At 38.7% G+C, this 12,466-nt stretch overlaps 1 protein-coding gene across 1 annotated transcript in view; it reads left to right on the top strand.

Annotated features, from left to right (window-relative positions):
* The window catches only part of Larp1b (La ribonucleoprotein 1B), a 92,003-nt gene that overhangs the window by 37,045 nt on the left and 42,492 nt on the right, over window positions 1-12,466 (top strand). The window contains exon 11 of the mRNA XM_051157759.1: window positions 1,585-1,986. Coding sequence (XP_051013716.1) covers window positions 1,585-1,986 — 402 coding nt within the window. The remainder of the gene's footprint in view (window positions 1-1,584; window positions 1,987-12,466) is intronic.

Raw genomic sequence — 12,466 nt, forward strand, 5'->3', positions numbered from 1 at the left:
TGGGCCACTTTGTTGAATGTTTACACAGATTTAGGCAGAGAACAGACATTCTGACTTTGGATCTAAGTCATTACAAAAATAAGTTTTTCTGTGAGAGGTACAATTAATTTTTCTTATTTACTGATGAGATTATGTTTTGTCCCTCTGCCCCTGCTTTGACTAGTTGAGAACAGATTTTATAGCTTTACCTTCTCAAATAAAGAAAAGGCAAAGACTGATTGTTTTGGAGTTGGTTTTCCAGACGTTTGCTTTGACTGCCTCCCACTGTCTATTCCTGGTTTTGTGTTTTTTATCTGAAAGCTTTCTGGGATCCTGGTGGCAACAGGGCCTTCTGTCTTCTTTTGCTATAATACTGGCTGCTTTTCAGTTGCTGGTTGTTTTTGTGTCTCAACAGTATAATCACCTGTACTTGATGCTTTCTAGAAACTCATAGTTTCTGACCTGATAATTCATTGTTGATAAGTTAACTTATATGATTTATATGTAAGTATATATTATATATAATTAAAAATATGGGGTCACTTATGTATACTATCATAGTGTTAGTTTGACTTCTTCTTTACCAATTTGTATCCCCTTGTTCTCCTTTAGTTGTCTTATTGCTTTGGCTAGTCTTCTATTTCTATGACTCTTAGGTTGGGACTTTTCTTCAATCTTACCTTCTACACCTGAGATTGTCTCTCTTCCATCTCTTCTATTCTGTCGGTGATACTTGCATCTGTAATACCTGTTCCTTTTCCTAGGTTTTATATCTCCAGGATTCCCTCAATTTGTGTTTTCTTTATTGCTTTTTTTGTTTGTTTGTTTTGCTTTTCAAGCAAGCTGTCACGGGCTTGCTTTATAGACCAGGCTGGCCGCGAACTTATAGAGATCCACCTGCCTCTGCCTCCAGAGTGCTGGGATTAAAGGCGTGCGCCGCCACCACCCAGCTATTGCTTCTTTTTCCATTTCCAGATCTTGAACTGTTTTATTCATTTCTTTACCTCTTGGATTGTATTTTCCTATATTTCTTTAAGGGATTTATCCATTTCCTCTTTCAATGTCTCTATCATCTTTAAAGGCTGGGTTTAAGCTCATCTTCTTGTGTTTCAGTTGCGTTGAACTATCCAGGGCTTGCTGTATCAGGATAGCTCGACTGTGGTGTAGTATATTGCACTGCCTTTTAGCCATCTGTTTGTTTCTTGTGTTGGGTGGATATTCCTGCCAACAGGACTCCTAAGGAGGGAACAAGGAATGCCTTAGGTATCCTGGGAAAGTCAGGCAGTGGGACTCGGTACAGTGTGCACCTTATCACTGCTGGCTGTGCCCCAGGTGGATATGGCAGGCAGGGCGACTGGTGGAAGATATGTGTGTCTAACCTGGATCTTTCAGGAGCCCAGCATGCTGCTACTCAGAGGCAGTCAGAGCTTTGCACCCGACAATGGAGTTCAGCTCTGCTGACTATGCCCAAGGTAGACCTAAATGTCACAATACTCTTATGAAAATTGTCCTTAAAAAAAAAAAAACCACTAAAATAAATAAAAGATTTAATATAGAAAAAAGAAAATTTTAATATTATATCTAAAATACTGTTTGTTTCTTCAGGAATCAATATGTGTTCCTGAAGAGACACCAAATCAACTAAACTTTCAAGAAGTATCAGAACAAGAGGAACTTGGCTTTTTGTTTGATGAAGAGACGGAAAGAAGGAAAAACACATTTACTGATTGGTCTGATAATGATTCAAACTACGAAACTGATGACAAAGATTTAAACAAGATTTTGATTGTAACTCAGACAGGGATAGCACCTTCTATGAGAAAGCACCCTGAAGTAGATCAAACAGGCACCCAAGTATCACGAGCAAAACTTACCTCAGAACTTGCTGAAGTGATTAATGACGGCTTGTATTGCTATGAACAGGATCTGTGGACAGAAGGTGAAAATACACACACAGCCATAAAGGTAATGATTCCTGGTCAGCATCTTTCAGCTGACAGTTCACATTGATTGCATGTTATTGCTTGTTTTCTTAAACTTGAGGGTTTATTACATACAGTTTTGAATATAAATAAATTATGCCCAATTTGAAAGTTCTTGGAAATATATTTGATACTCACAACCTGAGAAGAAATTTTAAGTAATGATATAATGAATACTACCAGCATCAAAAAATATATTATTTCCTGACTAAAACTTGTGGGAAAAATACAGAAGCTACTATGGACAGGCCTACTTCATGTCCTCATTCTAATTTTATTCTCTTGCATTTCACCATAGACCTGGCCTCTACCCTGCTAAGCTAGAAGCGACAATGTCTAGTCTCTAAATCTCTTTATATTATAGTGGTACAGTTAGGAATGTAAGGAGGGTCTTTTTCTGCTGTTAAACTTTTTGGAGAAGCCTCAAAAGTTAAATACTTATTTGAGTAATATAACAGTGAGAGGAAGTTACCTCAAATGGTAGTGTGATCTTAGAAATCACACAGTTACAGAAAGAAAAGCTGCCAGCAAGTGGTTGAACAGTAAGAACTGCCTTGGTGTGAACAAGAGGCATGGCTTTGGAATTTCCATTACTGCTTTTAGTCACTGCCTTTTGAGAGAACCTGCCTTAGGTATATGTTGTCAAAACTTAAAGCTATCTTGCCTACCCTGTTAGCATTATTTCTGATGCTTGGTTCTAGAGGTGATGTCTGTCTGAAATCATTTTGTAACAGAAATAGACATGCATTTTAATTCCTGGTCCTAGTGGCATAGGCCTGTATAATCCAGCTACTTGGGAGAAGCTAGCAAGAGTAGTACTAGTTCAAGGCTAGCCGGATCAATTTCACAAGACTGCCTTAAGATAGAAAAGGACTAGGGCTCCATGGTCAGCACAGCTGAGGCTATTTTCATGCCATAATCTCTGTCCTTGGTTCTGACTTTGTGCTGGATGTGCAAGTTCTACTTCCATTAGTGTTTCTCTTGTGGGTCAACTGAGGAACATACTCATTGAGTGCTGCTGTGTTCAGACACTGCTAGTCCCTAGACACAAGATAAAGAGGGTTTGAAATTGCCAGATAATTTAAGAGCAGACATTAAAACAAACCCACAATAGTTAACAGTAATCACTCATATGATAATAAATGCTCAAAAAGAATAAACAGATTGATGTCAGATTAGATAGAGTGGACCTCTCAAAAGAGTGAAATTAGAAATGTAGGAATGAAGCGTGTAAAACACCAGGAAAGTAGTTCAGGAAGAGGACTCAGGAGAGAGTCAAGGATTGAAAGAGAGCAACAGCTGGCATATTTGAGGAGCTGAGAAGTTCACTCTTAGCTGTGTAAGAAGGTAATTATGGTTGTGAAGGCAGACTAGAATTTGTAGACCATGCTAAATAGTGTAGAATTTATCAAAAGTCAAAGTGCAGGTTTATAGATATACTGTGACACAATCCTAATTCTAAAAGATCATCGTGGTCCTTATGACAGAGTAGTAGGTTATATGGGGACAAAAGTGGCAGGAGCTGTTAATAGGCTGCCCATCAAGGAGATAGTAATTAGTCTTAGTTAAACTGGTTGTACAGGAAATACGGAAAAGCTACTACATCTGAGCCTTGATGGATAAGAGAAGAATTGGGCGTGTCAGAAACTGGACAGTTGATTAGGTAAGAATGGAGAGCATATCAAAATGACAGGGCACTTCTAATGAAAAAATATTCGTGGTTCCAGAAGCTGTGCTGAACTGGTGTGAAAGGGCAGGCTCACACATCTTTATTGCTAAAAACCAGTGAAATAGCCATGTGATAAATGATGGGATACCTTAGAATCTCCAAAGGTCTTCAAGGTGAATGCTTAGAAAAGAAAAATGCTGGAGCTTATTTACAAGATCATTGTGGGATTTTATTGGTGTGGTGGGCAGGGGTTGAGGAGTTGAACCTTGCAGAACCTACCAGAAACAGGGAAAAACAACAACAAAAACCCCACACCCAGATAAAGTTGTAGATTCTAGTAAGAGTTCTTTCATCATCAAATGTTTGCATAAAAGAATTGCATGCTTTGTTGGCCCGGGAGAGACCATGGTCAAGAATGTGGGTTTCTAAGGCAAGCTTCATCCATTGTACTTGGGATGTGCTTCCCCTCGGATTTCTTAAAATTCAGGAAACTCCACAGCATAAGAGAGCATTCGTGCTCTCCCTAAATTAGACAACAGCAACAAAAGTTAAAAAGTAGATTCTCAATGATAGACACAATTTTGTTTTTTAACCTACTTCCTCAGGGAATAGACTATTTTCCTGGTCATTTTAAGCAGAATAGAGAAGGGAAAAAAATATACTAGATGTGTATTCCTGTAGCCCAAGTATATTGCTTGGGTGACTGAAGTGATTGGGGCCTGGAAAGAGAGGGCGTTGCAGCTAAAAGTACTTATTGCTTTCCCAAAGAACCTGGGTTCAGCGCCCTGAAGTTTCCAGGCACACACATGATGAGCATTCATGCATGTAGGCAAATACTCTGTACACACAGAATAAAAATAAATAAATCTTAGAAAAAAAAAAGACGGAAAACCTCCTCGTGCATGTGCATACACATCTACATACAAAGACACACACATCACACACAAAATCATTAAATATGTTTTTAAAAGTTAACGTGATCCTATCAATTTCACAGGTGCCTACTATAAACAAATTTAGATCAGTTTGAATCAACTGTATTCCTGGAACACAAGGTATTTACTCAATTATTTTATAAGGAAAGAGTAGTCACAAAGTTAATAATTAAACTAAATGAACTGCCACATGTGAGAATGAGCCAAAGTATGACACAGGAGGGCTATACCTTAAATAATTGATGGTGGAATTACTAAACAAATATAGATCACCTTTGTTTGTAATAAATAAGATAATAAAAACTTCATCAGAGGGCAGAGTGCTACCACCCTAGCACTTGTGAGTTAGGGGTGGCAGATCTCTGTAAGATCATCTTGTGATATATAGTGAGACTCTGTCTCTAAATAAAATAAAAAATCCAAATAGTAAACATCGAAGTTGACTGATGGGATTTCCAGCAAACTAGATTTGTAGAAAACAAGAAGACTGGACATAGGAGATTTGGAATCCGAAGCAACATGAAAAGCAGGTGTAAAAGGAGTTTTGTTGTACATACCATTTCCTCTTTGTTTTAAATCACTTGTAGATTTTACTATAAAGCTTTTTCATTTAAAACAAGAAAGCTACAAACTGGAAATACAGGGTGACAGGGAACAGGAAATGGTAAGAAAGAACAGACATGGGCCCCTGGAGTGGTTTGTTTAAACACAAATATTTAAGTAGCTGAAGTAAGCAAGTTGTCAGAGCTTATGCAAGTACAGCCTGTTATTCACACGCAAAACACCGAAGAGATGAAAGCGGAGGTGAACAGGAAAGATGCACACCATCAGATTAGCACAGTCTACATCAGCACCCAGATGGTTTGTGTGTGTGCGCGTGCAATTAACACGGTGATCTGAACTTCATGGCAACTTTTAAATAATACAGAATAGTCAAAACAATGTTTAAAAAGAACAAAGTTAGGCTGTAGATGCACCTCACAGGGAAAACGATTACCTTGAATTCTAGAGACTTTGTATTGTAGCCTTAGTTCAGCCAAAGGTACAGTTACCAAGACCACAGTACTGGCATAACAATAGATGTATGAGTAATTTGAATATAATTGAGTCCAAATAAAATCTGCCTATGTATCAGAAATTCTCAGATGACTATTACCCAAGTTAATAATTTAAGGCATTTAATAGGAGAAGAATATTTGTTTGAACTAGTAGTGGTGGGTCATCTGGATATCTACATGCAAAATAATGAAGTTGCTTGGGCCTTTCCTTATTATATTATTCAAATTTAAGATTATTCTTTACACATGTATATTTCTACTCTAGTTTGTGATATTCTACCCATACAACTCAATTGTAATACAAGATTTACTTCTAATACTTTGAAAGTGCTATTACAGGCAGTTTGGGATAAATAAGTTATGCAAGCTAATTTTTAGTTGATCAAATCATGGTCGTATTAATTACTAGTCTTTTTATCACAAGAATAGTCATTCTAGGTGTAACAGGTATGATTCTATAGAAATATAAGGCAAAATAGTTTGATAAGGCCTTCAAAAACCCCAGAGACATACAGAACACAGCATTTAAAGATGTTTTTATTCAATAAGACAGTTTAACTCCTGGCAATACCTAGCCTACCTCAAAGAAGATGATGAGCATCAAAGAACCTCCTTATGGAGATGGCTTCAAATGTGGCAAACCTGACACTGGGGAGTATGTCCTTGTTTCTACCACAGACAGAATTCTGCCTAAAAATGGGCAAGCTTGGATGCAGGCAGAGTTGACAGCCAAATTCTGCCAAGACAGAGTAAGCAAGTCCTCAATAGTTCCTGCCTCACAAATATGTCTGTCAGATATATTGAGACAGGCTGAAGATGATACTCCAACATTATAGAGTTTTTGGTGACTGTTATGCAGCAAACTGTCTCTGTCATCTTCTCATTTGGGAAGCTGCTAACCTGCACTCCTGTATACTCAGGTAATCAATTTTATTCCTTCTCAAGTCTCTGATAGGGTTTAAGACCAGATAGTTTAGTTTTACAATTAAGCTTAGTTATTTAGGGGGTAAGATGTTTTTAGGTCTACATAGATGTTTTAAGTCAATAACGATGCGATATGATAGATATTAATTTACATTCAGAATTTTAGACTCACCAAGATAGGAAGGAAAGATGTTTATTTCAATGCTGCAAAATGTTCCTGATTGTTTCATGGTTCTTCTTGTTATATGTAGTTTATTGTATATATGTATCATAATATAAATGTATATGTAAAAATATTTAATAAAAAAGAGAAAACAGCCCCCCCCAAATATGATCACCCATATCTAGTAAAAAACAAAACAAAACAAACAAAAAAACCCCACTAATTCAGGCTGAGCCCATGACACATGCTTGTAGTCCCATCATTTGGTGTGTAGGTACAGGCTGAAAAATTAGAAGTTCCAGGTGATCCTCAGCTACACAACAAATTTGAGGCCAGTTTAAAGCAAGCGAGACTCCAATCCTAAGAAAAGAGTGCAAAATAAAAAGATTCCTAGGAATTAAATGTGTAAATGTAAGCCAAAAAGGCTCCAAATTCCTTTTGTGGCATTCTTTTGGCATTGTTTTTGTTGTTCTGTGGATGGATCCTGATCTTCACAAAGGGGAAAAGAAATACAGTAAAGAGAAATTTTTGTGCCAGGCATGGTGGTACACACCGTTAATCATAGCACTCAGGAGGCAGAGGCAAAGGTATCAGTGTTAGCTAGAGGCCAGCCTGGTCTACAAAGTAAGTCCAGGACAGCCAAGGCTACCTACTTGTCTGGAAGCTCTGTCTTGAAAAACACATGGAGGGAGGGAGGGAAGGAGAAGTGGTTGGAATAATTCACATCCTTGATGGAAATTAACTCAGTGGATTATATACATAAATTTAAAATAACTATAAAACTCAACCTGATGGCCTTGGGATTGCCACAATTGTATAACACCAAAGTTTTGTCTACTAAAAAAAGAAAATCTATGAACCAGATTTTATTAAATTTAGTAAATTTAAAATATCTGCTTAGTGAAAACCAGTGCCAAGTGAGCTCGAGGTCAGCCTGGTCTACAAAGCAAGTCCAAGACAGCCAAGATAACCCTGTCTCGGGGGAAAAAAAAAAAAAAAGGAGAAACAAGGGGACTATGGGGAAGCATTTGTCAAAACTATATACATAGGCAATTTAAAATAGGAAATCAAGCTGGTTTCAAGGTGGTGAAAAATGCTGGGCACAGGTAAAGACTCCTGAAATCCAAGCACTTGGAAGGAGCAAAAGGATCAAGAGCTTAAGTCCAGCTTCTACTACATAGCATTTGAAACTAGCCTGGGTGTATACGAGACTCTGTCTCAAAGACAAGCAAAACAAAAATGTCCTAAGGTTTAAATTGACTTCACTAAAGAAAAACAGATGGTAAGTGAGATTATGAAAAGATGTTCCACATGGAGTTTCACTGGAGAGTTACAATTAGAACATCGGGATGCTTAATGCCCCCCACTAAGATGACCAAGTGCAAGGACTGGAAGAGGTGATGCGTAAATAGCACTGTCACTTTTGAAGGCTATTTCAACAGTTTTGGGGTTTTTTGGTTTGTTTTTGTTTTGTTTTTCTTCTCAAGACAGTGTAGCCTTGGCTGTCCTGGACTCTTTGTAGACCGGGCTGGCCTTGAACTTACTGCCTTTGCCTCCCTAGTGCTGGAATTATAGGCATGTGCCACCACTGTCTGGCTCAACAGTTTCTTACAAATTATAATTTTAAAAAATTAGAATAATCAAGCAAATTTACCACATGAATAGAAATGTACAGCCTTTTAAAAGGATGTTTACAGCAGTAAAATAACTTCCTTTGGGGTGTCAGCTCCCGAATAATGACACAGAAACTTCCTATACTTATTATAAGATTAGGCACTATAGTGGGCAGATTCTCAGCTATTGTAACCTGACAATACTGGCCTGGCCTACGTCCCTGTTAGCTCTCTTTCTGCACTTGATTCTTTTCCAGAGTTCCTCTTTCTGCCCCAAGTCCTGTCTTTGCTATAGGTCATTCAGCTCTTTTTTTTTTTTTTTTTTTTTAATTAATTTATTCTTGTTACATCTCAATGTTTATCCCATCCCTTGTATCCTCCCATTCCTCCCCCCCCCCATTTTCCCATTATTCCCCTCCCCTATGACTGTTCCTGAGGGGGATTACCTCCCCCTATATATTCTCATAGGGTATCAAGTCTCTTCTTGGCTACTTGCTGTCCTTCCTCTGAGTGCCACCAGGTCTCCCCCTCCAGGGGACATGGTCAAATGTGAGGCACCAGAGTACGTGAGAAAGTCATATCACACTCTCCACTCAACTGTGGAGAATATTCTGACCATTGGCTAGATCTGGGAAGGGGTTTAAAGTTTACCTCCTGTATTGTCCTTGGCTGGTGCCTTAGTTTGAGCGGGACACAACAAGAAAATTTGCTCAACCATGTTCATAGCAGCCTTATTCATAATAGCCAGAACATGGAAACAGCCTAAGTGTCCCTCAGTAGAAGAGTGGATAAAGAAACTGTGGTACATATACACTATGGAATACTACTCAGCTATTAAAAACAAGGAATTCCCGAAATTTCTGGATAAATGGATTGAGCTAGAAATGATCATAATGAGTGAGTTAACCCAGAATCAGCTCTTTATTAAACCATTCAGAAGGTGTTGAAGGAGTGTCTACAAAATATGGTGCATCCATATTAATAAACAGTACAAAGACTAGCCTTTACTCAGCTCTCTGCTGGTACAGACATCAGCATTTGAATAATACAAAGACCCGTCTTTACACAGTACACAAAAAGATCACCCCAACACAGCAGCTTTAACCATAACAGCCTAAACCAAGATAACTTTCAGGAGGTCAGTAGATAAACCATGATACATCCAGATACTGAACTGTTATTGATGACTACATGTAATCAAGTTGGAGAAACATAAAGGTAAGTCTTCAGCTCAAGTTTCGGAGTGAAACCAATCTGAAAAGGCTGCACAATGTATGGATTCCAGCTGTTGGATTCTGGAAAATCAACTGGAGACAGTAAGAACCACCCGAGATGTCGAAAGGGAGACTGCAGAGGATTTTAGGGCAGTGTAGCTAGTGTCAGTGATGGTGTGTTCCACTGTGAATGAACAGTAGGCTTTGGTGTCACTTGTAAGCAGTGAATCATTCTGATACTGCTCACTGATGATGGGGGAGGGTGTGCTTGCCAGGGTACAGATGTGTGGCAATAACTGCTTCTTTGGGTGTACTTTGTTCATAAAGCCACTCTAAATACAAAGACGTATTAGAACATGGCTGGGGTTAAAGTACTTAGACATATATATCTGGTAGAGGACTATATAAAGAATATATAGATATGTAAAGACAGGTTAGTTTAACAACCCACTTCAAAAACTGGGGCAGAATTTAAAGAATTTTTTCAAAAAAGATTATTTATACAGCAGGAAAGTGGAAACCTAAATCAACAGCCAGATACCCTCATACTAATAGCATGGTTATTATTTACAGAAGGCAGACACTGAGGGTGCCCCCAGTATATAAAATAGAGCATCTACTCTAGAGGACAGTTTAGTTATCACATGAACTAGCAATTCCATTCTTACATGTGTTACCCAAAACAAATGAAAACATGTTCATACAAATATTTATGTGCAAATATTCACCATGGTATGTTAAAGGTAAAAAAATGCAAATCTTACCAGCTGATAGATGAGATCTATTCATACAGTAGAGTATTTGGTAATCAATGTGAACTGATAAGTGAGTGGGACAACATGAAAGACTATGGAGACAGCAAATCAAGGCACTCATAAAGGGCGGTATGTTTTGAGTCTGTTTATATGGAATATCCAGAGCCAGGACATCCACATGGATAGAGTATAGTTTGTGATTTCCTTGCAGGTTGTGGGAGACGGTGTAAGAAATATGGAGTGGATGGTAGGTACTGGATTTCTTTAGGGATCATGAAAATGTTCTAAAATTAATAAAGCTAAATATGTAAAAATGATTGAATTGTATATTTGATTACTTGTATTAATTACACATTTTATAGGTTGTTATATGAAACAATAGGGAAGAGTTGCAGTTGTATGTACCTATAGTCCAAGTTTTCTAGAGAAACTGAAGCGGGAGAATTGTTTGAGCTCAGGAGTTTGTGTAGGCTTAGATTTTCTACACCTACTTTAGGCTTCTCACTTCTAACTCAACAACCGGAGGAAGGGGAGAAAGAATGTTAATAGGAAAAAGGCATTGTGGATCTGTTTAGACGTAGTTCCTTGGACCAATTCCATGTGTTGTCAGGATACCAGCAGTCCAGTCCAACAGCTCACACCAAACAACACACGAATCCCTAGAGGTGGCAGGAGCCAGCAGAAACTAAAAGGCTCGGCTGAATTGGCACAATCCCTAGAGGTAGCCAGAATCAGCCTAAGTACCATGAGAAGTTCTTTGGAATGTTTCTTTCTATGAAGTGAAGACCAGCAAAGTGTTGCCCAGCTTGGTAGAAATGCCAAACGCCTTGTCTGTTTCTAGTTTTATTTTTTTTAATACTCCTTCCCACCATCACTCCCCCTCTCACATGTCTGCTCCCAGCAAAATATCACATGCCCTTTGTTCCAGAAAAAATCTCTCACAAGACAGCTTTCAGCAAGACACCACATGACATAAACTGAGCTAAAAACTTCTACTTTAAGTTTGAGGCCAACCTGGGTACCACACACCTAGCAAAACCTTGTCTCAACAAGACCAACAAACGATACAATACTCATGTTGATGAATGATGTAACATTGTTAGCATATCAATCAGTACAATTCAAAGCAATCTAGACTATCTAGTTTCTGCCAAATTCTTAACAGCCTTTTTTTTTTTTTTTCTTCTTCCGAAAATAGAAATATCTGACCTAAAACTTACTGAACACTGTAAAACATTCTCAAAAAATAATGTTGAAATATCTGGGTGTAGGGCAAGCCTGTGATGCCAGCACCCAGATTGAGAAGAAGAAAGTTGAGGCTGTCCTGGGTTCTTGGCTACATACATAGTGAGAACTGGTCTAAATGCGAGAGGAGATTGGTGAAGCTGCTCAGCAGCTAAGAGTACAGGCTGATCTTACAGAGGACCTGGGTGCATTGCAAGCACCTATGCTGGGCAGCTCACAGCCACCTATAACTTACTTCTAGGGTATTGATTACTGTCATCTAGACTCTGGACACTAGGCCTGCACACGGTGCTTATATGTACATGCAGGCACTCACACAAAATGCAATGATTTTTCTAATGGAGAAAGGAAGCTACTTCCTTCCATGTTCCAAAAATGCTACAAAATCACAGCAACCAAAATTCTTAGCCTAATAATGTTTACTATCAGGCCTATAACTATTGTGGTATTATCTAACCCACTAACAATTAATCAAGACACAGGCACCTGTTATATTTTAAAATAGCTTTAGTTAACCTGGGGCAGGGCAGATATTAATCACCTAAACTACTTCCCATATTGTGGCAGGTATCTTATACCGTGCCCTAATCCCATGTCATCTGCTTCTAATAGTTTCTGCCAAGCTACCTCCCATCCATAGTCCCAAATACTTGCTAATTATCATCATCTGGGCCAAATCACCATCCATGCCAGCCATGGGCTTCTCTCTTCCTCTGACCCATGGCATGACCTTCCTCTCTTTTCCTCTGGTCTCCCCTCCTTTCCAAGATGCTCTCTGTCTCCCCAAGCCCTGAAGCCATTGCCATACCTAGCCTATTTGCCCTGCCCAGGTGCAATGGGCCTTTATTGGTCAAACAGGAAGTTCCTTAGGCAAAGTTACACACCAACCTTGGGGTATGGAGTCAATAAGCAGCAATAGCGTCAAAATA

The sequence above is a fragment of the Acomys russatus genome, chromosome 15 (assembly GCF_903995435.1).
Source record: "Acomys russatus chromosome 15, mAcoRus1.1, whole genome shotgun sequence".
NCBI lineage: Eukaryota > Metazoa > Chordata > Mammalia > Rodentia > Muridae > Acomys > Acomys russatus.